This window comes from Mesoplodon bidens (assembly GCF_964165515.1).
Source record: "Mesoplodon bidens genome assembly, chromosome: 14".
NCBI lineage: Eukaryota > Metazoa > Chordata > Mammalia > Artiodactyla > Ziphiidae > Mesoplodon > Mesoplodon bidens.
Genome location: NC_138170.1, coordinates 30,556,010 through 30,569,600, shown reverse-complemented (window position 1 = coordinate 30,569,600; position 13,591 = coordinate 30,556,010). Strand labels below are relative to the sequence as shown.

Below are 13,591 nucleotides of genomic sequence, written 5' to 3'. Positions count from 1 at the left end.
CTTTAGTGAAACACAACTAACAGTGAATGATTACTTTCTTTGGGGCTATGTGGGAGGAAATTAAATATAACTTAAACATTCAAAATGTAAAACTATTACGTGATTAAACTACACCTAAATTAATCTTTGATTGAAAAAGTGGCTCAATTAATTTTAAAATGTGAATTTGTTATCATTTTAAGATTGACATTTGGCACCGTCTGCCACAAATAAAAAAGCAGTAAAATTATTTACCAAGTTCTCCATGATTTACCAGCCTCTTTGTTAGAAAGCAATCAGCTTCAAATGACAGAATACCTGATGTAACAAGAAAAACTTTTATCTCACATGATACTCTGAACACTGGTGGTTCCCAGGCTGGCTCAAAGGTTAATAGTGTCCTCAAAAATCCAGGCCCCCTTTTTTGTTTTCTTTCCTCTTCACCATTCTTAGCGAACTGGTTTTCATGATCACAAGCTGACTGTCAGAGCCTTGGACATCAAGTCTTCATATTACAGTATACCAAGCAGGAAGGAAAGGAATGGATAGGAAAAGAGCCTTCTTTACATAAACTTTCTTCTCTCTCAATCAAGGAAGAAAACCTTTCCAGAGCTCATCAACAGACTTTCTCTTACAGCTCACAGGCAGACTTGGGTCATATGTCCATACCTAGACTAATGACTGGAAAAGAAAAAAGGATTTAAAATGTCTGAGTTAAACTAGTTATAATTTATCCCCTGGGACTGAGTGAGACCTACCTTGCGTGGGCACACTGCAAGCAAATGATAATTGAGAGGGCCTCTCTCAGTAAGAAGCAGGGGTGTAAGTTGAGTAGGCAACCAAGAGTTTCTGCAGCATTCTCCTCACTACCCAATGCCTACCACTACACCAGTTCCAGCTAAGCCCTTCCACCTTACACTCAAGTCCTACTCAGCTTCTTGCAGTTCCCAAATACATTCCACAGCTTCCAGATTCTGATTACACCGTTCTGTATGCCTAGAATGTTCTTCTCCACCTTTCCTCCTTGTTCTTCATGGCCGCTCCCTTTTGTAGAAAATCTTTCCAATAACTTGGCCTCTCTGTTCCGTGATTTCCTCTTCCAGTAACTAAATCCCCCACTCACCTCAGCCACTTATTTCGTGGCCAGACCCAAGACTTGTCATTAACTGCATCTCCTCCACAATCTCAATTTCCTGTAGCTTCAGCAAGTTAATGTGCCTACCTTACACAGTAATTCCCATAGTCTAACCTGAATTCATCTACAATGGCTCAGGAAACAAATTCTCCAACCGCAATGCCTGGTTCTGTGAACCAAAAGAAGAAAAATTAAAACTTCTCTTCCCAGCATTCACAACTGCCGGAGTTCTTTCTGTTTCCATCCCTATTTTAATCTCAGTATTTTTGGGGAACAGAATTCCAAAGATGCAATGTACCTATCTTTCCTTTCCTGATATTGTCTGTGAACTGTTGACTCTGAATTCCTATAGAAAAACAAGAGAGAAGGATAATTTGCTACTTGGGCTACCTGAAAAAGCAGTACACATATGGTAGAAAGATAACTGTCCGAATTTTTGGCATGGTACAGATTATAGATCTCTGAGTCAGGAGAAGCCAGTAGAAGGACCAAGCAGTTTCACATCTTTTTTTTCAGACAGATTTTGTGTCATAAGGTAAAGCCTGAGCATACTAAGGCAGTTTTTCTCAATTCAGCCTTCTCTGTCTTGTAATCAATGGAAATTTTGTCTACATTCTAGAACTTGGTTCTTCATCAGTTTTCAGCATTATGATTTTTCTTTTTTTTTTTTTTTTTTGGTATTTCAGTGGGAAGTTATGTGATACTACATTGGGGGCTACTAGACAGATACCATTTTAAAACTAAAAATTGTTTAGTGTTTTTTTTTTAACAAGGTAAAAATTCAGTAAACATAGTTTCAAACATCTCATAAAAAGCTAAGCCATTTTAGAATATCTTAAAAAGATTCTCCCTATTTTCTTCTGTATTTAAAAAGTAAATAAATTAGATTGGGGGGGGATGTATTTTAAACTGCTTCACACATTATGCAAAGAAGGAACCATGAGAAATGAAGAACAAAAATAAAAATATCCCTGGATAAAATCCACGTGTACAGAAGATGATCCAGGATGTTATAAATAACTCATATGAGGTAAAGCAAACATGCAATACTTATATATCATTCTCTGAAGAAATGGTATATTTTATTAATCCTCAAGTTCCTTAGCAGATTAATAATAAAGGCTTAGTATATATATCAACAAGCCCAACTGCTGGGCCCAAAGAAAACTCAAATTAATTTAAGGTGAGTTTGCTTCTTTTTCATCTGATTCATCATCCATAACCTAAAACAAAAAAAACAAAGAGAATTTAAGAATTAAGGATTAGAAATTGCTATTTTCCTGATTTTAATATTACTTGCTTACCTGAAATACACTAATCTATAACAATGCGTATCAATCCAATAAGAATAAATCTACCAACAGCCCCCAAAGCACAAGGTTTGCATCATAACCTGATATTCTAACAACATAAAAGCAAACTGAATATTAGCAAATTAATTAAAACATCTTTTCCTTGTCCCAAAGGAGGCTTCCAATAGCAGAGTCTCAGCTGGACAGAGAAGACTATAATGATAACTGGTATTTCCTAGCTGTATGACTAATATATATAACTGACGTTTTTGCTTTTTTTTCCAAAAGCATCTTATTTCCTTAAATATATTCTAGGGAGCTATACCAAATTGTTACTGTAAAAATATATATTAGAAAAATGAATCACTAAATAAGGTAAAGAAACAAAATATCATACTAGCAACTAATTATTTTGGTCTTACTGACATAAAAGTTCATTTTAAACCTTAGAAGAATGTGAAGATTTTCATTTCAAGTAAGTTAAGAAAGATACTAATGAATACTTGAAGAAAAAAAAGGGGGCTTCCCTGGTGGCGCAGTGGTTGAGAGTCTGCCTGCCGATGCAGGGGACACGGGTTCGTGCCCCGGTCTGGGAGGATCCCACATGCCGCGGAGCAACTCGGCCCGTGAGCCAAAATTACTGAGCCTGCGCGTCTGGAGCCTGTGCTCCGCAACGAGAGAGGCCGCAATAGTGAGAGGCCCGTGCACCGCGATGAAGAGTGGCCCCCGCTCTCCACAACTGGAGAAAGCCCTCGCACAGAAACGAAGACCCAACACAGCCAAAAATAAATAAATAAATAAAGCAAACTGTCAACAAGTAAAAAAAAAAAAAAAAAAACAGTGAAGGTTTAGGTGAAATGCAATGAGGGAGAGATTCATGGATTTTTAAGAAAACATAACCTAGGGACCTCCTTGAAAAAAAAAAAAAAAGAAAAAAAAGAACAGATTAGTATCTTTTCATGAGTTAATATACTACTCAGATACTAAAAACCAACTCCTTTGGAAAGGAAAAGAGTTATACAAACGTAAGACTATTTTTTCTCTTCACCATATCTACTATAATTATATGCCAATTCAGGTTTATAATCCAACTGCCAATTCATCACCCCACTCTGGACAAGTGAATAAAAACCTTCCTTTGTCAATCAACCAAAGTGTTAACTACTGTAATTTTTTAAAAAGGCATGTAGAGGGGCTTCCCTGGTGGTGCAGTGGTTAAAAATCCACCTGCCAATGCAGGGGACATGGGTTCGAGCCCTGGTCCGGGAAGATCCCACATGCCATGAAGCAACTAAGCCCACGCGCCACAACTATTGAGCCTGCGCTCCAGAGCCCATACTCTGCAACAAGAGAAGCCACCGCAATGAAAAGCCCACGCACCACAACAAAGAGTAGCCCCGCTCACCGCAACTAGAGAAAGCCTGTGCGCAGCAACAAAGACCCAACGCAGCCAAAAATAAGTAAGTAAAATAAATAAATTTATTTTAGAAAATGGCATATAGAGGATAATGGAACAAAAATTAATTTTAAAGAAATCCAGATGAATCTGGCTCTGGTCTGAAACAATCAATGGAAAAACAATTCCCTCATAGTTTCTTCTGGGCTGAGTAAAAAATGGATATTTACTTCCAAGGAATTTATATTTTTATATCCAATCTCAGCAGCACCCAATCCAAAAAATTTTGTCAATCAACTTCTATTTTAGGCAAAAATATTCCTAAATTTGGAATGTTTCTAAATATTTAATACAAACGATGTAAACAACATTTACAACACACAAGGCTTAAGTGTTGAAGAACACAAAGACCTAGATACGATTACAAACCTCTCAAGGAAATTACCTCTGAACAGAAAACTAAAACAAACACAGAAGCTTTGCACAGAAGTACAGCTTAATTCCAAGTGAAGGACTGATAAGAACTTCAGAGAGGAGACGGCATGTATTGTACCAAAAGGACAGGTTTAAATATGAGTGAGTCTCACAGGAGCTGAGAGGAGATGATGCCCTCTCCTTAAAGGCACAGAATTACCTGAAGAGTTTTTTCAAATTTCTCATTTCCATACGCTCTTTCCTTACTTGATAATCTCTCTCCATAAGGCCATGCCTCTTGTTTGAGAATTACTGCAGTGAACGTCACTATCACTGCTGAGAAAGTACTGTACTATACTCCTTAGATATCTTGGGGCAGAAAAAATGTTGACATCAGGCTATAGATAAAGCTCTATTATCTACTCAGTAGTCTGTTTTACTGTACAACAAAGTATGATTTCTTGATGAGCTTCCTGCCTGCACATTTAAGAACAAGAAGTGTTTAAATACGAAGTAGTGGAGCTCTTCCACTAAAGACTTCTAAACCTCATCTATAAAATTTCATCATGTTTTGAATCCCCTTTTCATACCTTTTCTAGAGCAGCAGTATGCCCTCTGAGTCTCAGTTTCCCATGTACAAAATGGAAATGACTTACTTAATATTAATACACTGTGTTGTTAGAAGATAAATGAGGTAATACTTGTAAAAATGCTGGGCACATAGTACGTAATTCATAATACTAAAGTTAATTCTTGAATAAGGAGCCTGCAAGTCTGATAACAATGGTAACACAACGATATAGCCCTGGAAGAAAATGTCAGGTCATGAATTTCTTTTCTTTCCAAAAAATTCATTTTAATATTAAATCTAAACTGTCATACAATATTGGCATACCTGTTCTACACCTTCTACTTCTGGAATATAAAACTGCAGCATGTTCTGAATTCCATTTTTCAGAGTAATGATTGAACTGGGGCAGCTGGTACAAGAACCTTGGAGTTTCAGCTGTACAATGCCATCTTCAAAGCCTTTATAGATGACATCTCCTCCATCTTCCTGCACAGTTGGCCTGTAGCCATAGAATATTTGTGATATATTTAAAATAACAGAAGTTTTTGTCAAAAAAATTTAATAAAACTCAGAGCTTAGATTTTATATTAATAAATGCACAAAGTTAGAGCTACTTTTATAATCAAGAACAGTGACTGTAGCTAGTCTCGTGTAATTTTTTTTAACTTTCAGATAAAATGCCAAAATTCATTCATACAAATGCGTTATCTGCTTATTACATTTTAATCTTAGGATTTCAAATTTCCTAAAAATTATACTGATTACCTAAGATATACTCATTCACTTCTTTTAAGTGAACAGAGTGAGACTGACATGTGCTGGCTTTTTTTTTCTAGTTAAACTTTTCATTGAAATATAAATACAGAAAAATGCATAAATCATGTATGATCAGTTCAGTGAATTTTCACAAAGTGAACATACATTTGTTCTAGACCAAGAAACAGAACACTACAACCCCAGAAGTCCCCCTGTTCTTCCTTCTAATCACTCCTCCCAACCAATGGTAACCATTATCCTCCCTGCTATCACCACTGATTAATTCTGCCTATTTTTTAACTTATAATTTATAAATATAAATTCCATTTAGAAAACACGAAGTATTAACTCTTTCTTAATCTGGCTTCTTTTGCTCTTTGTGAGATTCATCTACATTGTGGCATATAGTAATAGTTCATTCAATCTCACTGCTGAACAGTATTCCATTAAGTGAATATGCCAGAATTTATCCATTCTACTGTTGATGGACACTTGGGTTAACAGCAGTTTTTTGCTTTTACAAACAGTGCAGCTGTGGAGATTCTTGCAAATGTCCTTTGGTATACATATATATTACAGCTGGGAATGTACCTGAGAGTAGAACTGCTCATCAAGAATATGCATATGTTCAGATTTAGTAGATACTGCCAAATAGTTTCCCAAAGTTATAAAACTTATATTCCCACCAGCAGTACCTAAGAATTCCTGTTGCTCGACACATCCTTACCACCAATTGGTGCTGTCAATCTTAATACTTTTAACCATTCCAGTGGATCTGCAGTGATATTTCAATGTAGTTTTGAATATTCATAATGACTAATGAGGATGAGCACTTTTTCATGTTTAGTGGTCATTTGGTTATTGTCTTTTGTGAATTACTACTCCAGTGTTTTTGTGAAGAGACTGCTCCAGTCTCTATTTGTCTTTTTCTTAACAACTTGTAAGAGATTTTAAATATAGTCTGCCATATATATAAATATCTTCTAATCTGTGGTTTGCTTCTTCACTGTAAATGATGCCTTTTGATGAAGAAGTCACAATTTTATTATAGTCCAATTTATATGTCTTTCCCTTAGTTTGTCTTGTCAAAAAAAAATTTGCCTACCCAAAGGTCATGCAGATATTCTATTTTGAATTTCCTTTGTGATTTCTTTGTTGACCATGGGTCTTTTTGAAGACCACTGTTTAGTTTTCAAATACATAGAGATTCTGTAGATACCTTTTTGGAAATTGACATCTAGCTTAATCTCACTGTAGAAAACAATATTCTCAATGATTTCAATCCTTAAAATTTGTTCAGCGTTAAGATTCAGAATACAGCCTATTTTAGTAAATCTTCCATGTACACTTGAAGAAAATAAGTTATTTGTTCTTGTTGGGTGCAATGTCCTATGTGTGTCAATTTAGTCAACTTTGTTAATCATGTGTATAACTCTCATATCTTATGAGAGTGATTTTATATGTTTGCTCTATTTGTTATTGAGAGAGATGTGTTGGTCTCCCATTATAATTGTGGATTATCTAATTCTCTTTTTAGTTCTCTCAAATAGTCTGCATTTATTTTGAAGCTGTTATTAGATGCATACGAGTTTAAAATTGGTATATATTCCTCATAGAAATTACCCTTTTACTATTATGAAAGATTTCTCTTTATTGCTAGTAATGTCTTTAGCTATAAAGTATATTTTGTCTGATATCTGTATAACTACATCAGCTTTCTCTTATTCATTTTTTGCATGCTGTATATTTCTCCATTTTTTTTACTTTCAACCTTTCTGTGTCCTTATATTTAAGGTGTATACCTCTTACAAGCAGCATATAGGGTTTTTTTAATAGCCAATCTGACAATCTTATTTTGTTAATCAACCTACATACATTAAACTACTAATATGTTTGGGTTTATAGTACCATCTTATTATTTATCATTTTGCATTACTTTGGATTAAACAAGTATTGTTTTTTTATATTTATTTATTTATTTATTTGGTTGCACTCAGTCTTAGTTGTGGCAGGCAGGCTCCTTAGTTGCAGCTCATGAGCTCCTTAGTTGTGGCTTGCTGGCTCCTTAGTTGTGGCAGGCGGGCTCCTTAGATGTGGCTCACCAGCTCCTTATTTGCAGCTTGCTGGCTCCTTAGTTGTGGCATGTGAACTTTTAGTTGCAGCATGAGAACTCTTAGTTGTGGCACGCATGTGGGATCTAGTTCCCTGACTAGGGATCAAACCCAGGCCTCCTGCTTTGGAAGTGTGGAGTCTTAACCACTGTGCCACCAGGGAAGTCCCTGTATTGTTTTTTATTATTCCATTTTCCCCCTCTATTGGCTTGGTTATACACAGTCTTTTACTGTTGATTTAGTGTTTATTACACAAGATGCCTATTTGATTTCTTAGACTGTAATATAAATTAGTATTTTTATCAATTCCCAGATAATGCCAAGAATAAAGAATACTTACTCTTTTTTTTTAATTATTTTTTTAAAAGATTTTTTGATGTGGACCATTTTTAAAGTCTTTATTGAATTTGTTACATTATTGCTTCTGTTTTATGTTTTGGTTTTTTGGCCCCGAGGCACGTGGGATCTTAGCTTACTGACCAGGGATCGAACCCACACCCCCTGCATTGGAAGGCGAAGTCTTAACCACTGGACCACCAGAGAAGTCCCAAAGAACACTTACTCTTATACTTATCACCACCTTTTATATCTTTGTCATGCATTTTTTTTTTAGTAGGTTAACCCTTCTTTTAAAAAATTTATTTCGGCTGCGCCAGGTCTTAGTTGCGGCACGCAGGATCTTTGTTGTGGCATGTGGACTCCTTAGTTGCGGCATGCGTGTGGGATCTAGTTCCCTGACCAGGGATCGAACCTCAGGCCCCCTGCATTGGGAGCTTGGAGTCCTACCCACTGGACCACCAGGGAAGTCCCATTTGTCATGCATTTTAATTCTAGATATATTAAAAACCCTACAGGACATTGTGAGACCTTTTTTGCCATATATTCTACGGCTCTCATACTTTTTTGCTGTATTTTCCATTCTCTTTTCTGTGCTTCAGCTGGATATTTTCTATTGACTTATATTCCAGTACACTAATCTTCTCTCCAACAGTATCCAAAGTGATGTTCAACTAACCTAATGAGTTCTTAAGTTTAGCTATTATATATTTTAGTTCCAGAATTACTTTTTCTTTGTTTATAGATTCCAGTTTTCTGATGAAATTCTTCATCTCACTTTCTATTTTGTCAAACATTTTATTCACAGTTATTTTAAAGATCATGTCTGATAACTCTCACATCTAGGTTATCTATCTATGGATTTGTTTTATTTTCTCCTGGTCCAGTTTCCAAATTCCATGCCTAGTAATTTTTGGACAATGAATGATGAACAATGTATATGAAAAACTGAAGTGACCCAGGATTATATTACATCAGAAAGGATTCACCCTATCTTTTGGCAGTAGCTCAACCCATTGTGGAATTAAGTTCACTCAATACTGGACTACAGTTTTGTAAGGCTTGGTCTACCTCTGGTTTGTCCACTTTCAAGGATATAGTCCTCTAGAGAGCCCAACTGAGAGCCTGGGTGTTCCTTGAGGCCCCACACTCCTTGACAGATCCTAAACACCAATTTTTGTCACCACCCCCAGCACCATAAAACTGCCAAAACTCTGCTCAGCTTTTCAACTGCTTTTTGTTTGACTTCTTAGTCTCTTCCCCTCCATAGCTAAGAACAAGTTAAGTGCCATGTGGAGAGAACTTCTGAGTATTAAGGCTTATTTTTTCTTTTCTCTGGGATCTTGCCCTTTAAAGTCAAAGCTTCATTGGTAACCCAGAATTTTAATTTTTGTCTTCCCATCTCTACAAATTTCCTGAAAGCAACATAGTTTCTCTGATTCTTAGCGACTGCCCTTTGCCCAGCTTCTCATATTCTAACCTCACATCAAGAATCAGCAAATGCCCCAAGGGAAGTTTCAATGTGCTTCCCCTCTCTACAGGACCTTATTTGCTTTGGCAGCTATCTAATACTGTCCAACAAAAAAAAAAAATTTTTTTTTGTATTTTATCTAGCTTTTTTGGGAATTGTCAGCAGGACCACTGGTCTGCTACGAGCAAAAGTGGAACCCTATGGTTCTCTACTCATTTAAATTTATTCTTTTGGGGCAGCAGCCTGAAAAGAGGTGCTCCTCTCCTCACAATTCTCCCAAACACCGTTAAGCCACTTTTTTCTTTCTAAGAAATTTGGTATTATAACAGTATCAAACCCAAATGGTGATCATGAAAGATAAATTATTATGTTTAGACAGAGTGTTATAAATTGTGAGTGAATATAGAGAATGTACAGGCTTTAAGTTCAATTGTCATGGTTACCTATTTTGGTTTACATTAACTTATACTTATTTTGTTAACTCTACTACCTCAGAGACAAACCAAAAGTATTCTGCTACAATGAAAACTGGCTCTGTAGTATTGATATATCTGATCTCAGGTAGAAAGATGAGCACATACCGTATTCTAGTATCTAACAATTCCTTAATCATTGCCACAACTTCATCATCATCTTCAGATCCTAGAAACAATTACGAATAAAACATATCAACAGTAGAAATTTTATATCCACGCAAGTACAAACATTAAAACAGAGTGATTTTAACTTAGGGGAAATGTAAAGGTCATTCATTTGATTATCTGAAGAAAAATTAAGGAGCACTGATCAACATTTGGTGATAAATGTGAATACTGAAATAATTTGATCTACTAATTATGTTAGGGTTTGAATTTTTTGGCCAATATATTTGTAAACTTTAATCCTTCTCAAGAATTGAAAAGTAGCAGAGAAAAGATACTGTCTGAATTTTGATGAAAACTTTGAGACAAAACAGCACACCTGCTTTGTAAGTTAAGTTATATTTCCAATTTCTCAATTTAGTGGTTTTCAAAATGACAATCATACTAAATACAGACGTAAGCCTTACGGAAATTCTAAAATGTTTTACAAATCTGAGCAAAAACTTGGTTTTTTCATTTTGTTTCATTTTTGTTTTTCTTTTACTTTGTAAGGTCATATACCGATCTTCACATATGCCTATTTTTATGGGTTTTACATTGTTTTGAAAAATTTCTTTACCATTGGGAAAATTAAAATGCAGCTAATTCAAATTACACTGTGACAAACACTAGAGTTCTGGCAACAATATAAGTATCAATATATTAATATTAAATTATATCAACTTTGAATTTTTTAATAAAAGAAATAAAATAAAATAAAGTTAAAATTCTCTTACATCGGCAAATCTAAGTTCCATTCCACACCATCACTTCCACAGGCAACCACTATCATGACTTTAGTGTATATCTTTCTAGTACATGTTTACACTTACAAGTCTATATTTATACACACTATACACACTGTTCTATACCTTGCTTTTTTCTATTTAAGATACCTAAAAGGTTTTTCCGTATCAGCATATAAAGATATGCCTCAATTTAAAAAATAGGTGCATAGTAATTTTTGTATGGCTTTGTCTTCATTTGGCTAGTTTTTATATTATTTCAGTTGTTTCTAGTTTGCTATTTCTAACAATCCTGCGGTATACATGCTTACGTAAAGTATATATCGGTGTATTTTTGCATATATATCTATGAGATAAATTCCTAGTTCTGCTGGACTTCCTTGGTGGTGCAAAGAACCTGCCTGCCGATGCAGGGAACATGGGTTCGAGCCCTGGTCTGGTAAGATCCCACATGCCATGGAGCAACTAAGCCCGTGGGTCACAACTACTGAGCCTGTGCTCTACAGCCTGCAAGCCACAACTACTAAGCCTGCGTGCTACAACTACTGAAGCCCGCACACCTAGAGCCCATGCTCCGCAACGAGAAGCCACCACAGTGAGAAGCCCACACACCACAACGAAGAGTAGCCCCGCTCACCGCAACAAAGACCCAACGCAGCCAAAAATAAAATGTAAATAAATAAATAAATTTATTTTTAAAAAAGAAGAATTCTTTAAAAAAAAAATTCCTAGTGCTGGGTCAATAGGCTTGTGTATTAAGTTTTGGTAGATGTTAAATGGCTCTCAAAACGTTATATCAGTTTTATATACATGTCCATCAAGAACACATATAATTTAAAATTTGTATTATTATTTATAATTTGCATAAATGGTATATATGTAAGAATATGTAAATAAACTCTTCAGTTTTCCTTTATCACTTAATATTTTTTGTATCTTTCCACATTGATATCTCCTAATTAAGTTCACTCCTTTTAACTGCTAACATATTTTTAAAATATTTCAATGAGGGGCTTCCCTGGTGGCGCTGTGGTTGGGAGTCCGCCTGCCGATGCAGGGGACACGGGTGCGTGCCCCGGTCCGGGAAGATCCCATGTGCCGCAGAGCGGCTGGGCCCGTGAGCCATGGCCGCTGAGCCTGCGCATCCGGAGTCTGTGCTCCGCAACAGGAGAGGCCACAACAGTGAGAGGCCCGTGTACTGCAAAAAAAAAAAAAAAAATTTCAATGAACATGCTTCCACATGTTGTCTTGTGTACATTTATCAGACTCATTTAGAATATATATTATCTAGAAGTGAAATTGATTCATTTAAAGGTGATTATACAAATGTTTGTGTGTGTGTAGATATACGTATACATATACATACACACACACACACACACAAAAAACAGTATCTGTACGATACTGGAGAAAGGAAAAATTTCATCAACAACAGATATAATAATCACAGCTAGTATTTGAGATCCATGTGAAGTTACTCTTCCAAGTGCTTTACATAAAATAGCTTACTAAAACAATGTACACAAAACAGAAACCACAAAGGATAAGATGAAAATATGCGACTCCATTAAAAAGAAAAACTTCTGTGCTTGCTTCAGCAGCACAAATACTAAAACTGAAATGATACAGAGAAGATTAGCATGGTCCCTTTGCAAAGATGATACACAAATTTGTGAAACGTTCCATATTTTAAAGTAAGAAAAAATTTCTTTCTTTTTTTCTTACATGGGACTTTTGTTTGTTTTTATTTTTGGCTGTGTTGGGTCCTCGTTGCTGTGCACGGGTTTTCTCTAGTTGCGGCGAGTGGGGGCTACTCTTCGTTGCAGGGCATGGGCTTCTCATTGTGGTGGCTTCTCTTGCTGCAGAGCACAGGCTCTAGGCACATGAACTTCAGTAGTTGTTGCATGCGGGCTCTAGAGTGGAGGTTCAGTACTTGTGGCACACAGGCTTAGTTGCTCCATGGCATGTGGGATCTTCCCAGGCCGTGGATCAAACCCGTGTCCCCTGCATTGGCAGGTGGATTCTTAACCACTGCGCCACCAGGGAAGCCCAAGAAAAAATTTCTGAATGACAAAAGACAACCTAAATATAGTGAAAATATAAGGCATGGTTAGGGAGAAGTTATTTGCTATGAACATGCTTAATTTATATATAGTATATTCAGGATTTATATTCAGAATATTTTTTTAAAACTTGCTAAAGCCAATACAAAAAAGACACATAATTCAACTTTTTAAAAAATCAGCAAAGATTATGAACAGGAAATTTACTGAAAAGGAAAATATTGGCCAGTCATATGAATACTGGCCATATGTTTATATGAAAACCTTCAGGCTCAATATTAATCAAGGAAATGCAATTAAAACAAGACACCATTTTACCCCTAACATATTGGTTAAAAAAAAAAAAGTAAACACAAAGTGATGATGAAGATATAAGAAAGTTAAAATTCTTATACACTGCTAATTTGCATGTAAATTAGAACAATTTACGATACAGCAATTCTGCTGTTAGGAATATATTCTAAAAGTACTCTAAAGCAGGTTTCCACAAATGCACAAAGAGACTTGTACAAGAACACCCAATGCAGCAATGTTTGTAACAGAAATTAGCACAAACAATTCACTTGAATATAAGTAAAGGAAAAAATTAATTAACTGTAACTTATTCATATAATGGAATACTATCCAGCACTTAAAACAAGTAAATGGATGTATTTCAAAATATGTGAAAAAAGGAAAGTTGCATATAACACAAGTTACTT

General features: G+C 35.8%; 1 protein-coding gene across 3 annotated transcripts in view; it reads right to left on the bottom strand.

Annotated features, from left to right (window-relative positions):
• Positions 1–13,591, bottom strand: part of NFU1 (NFU1 iron-sulfur cluster scaffold) — a 30,102-nt gene continuing 16,511 nt past the window's right edge. For 2 of the 3 annotated variants that reach the window (XM_081254150.1, XM_081254151.1), the window contains exons 6-8: positions 10,043–10,103; positions 5,112–5,286; positions 1–2,337 (exon numbers count right to left, since the gene is read on the bottom strand). In XM_081254150.1, coding sequence (XP_081110276.1) covers positions 2,293–2,337; positions 5,112–5,286; positions 10,043–10,103 — 281 coding nt within the window. In that variant the 3' untranslated portion in view covers positions 1–2,292. The remainder of the gene's footprint in view (positions 2,338–5,111; positions 5,287–10,042; positions 10,104–13,591) is intronic. The other variant, XM_081254149.1, reaches the window with a different exon arrangement.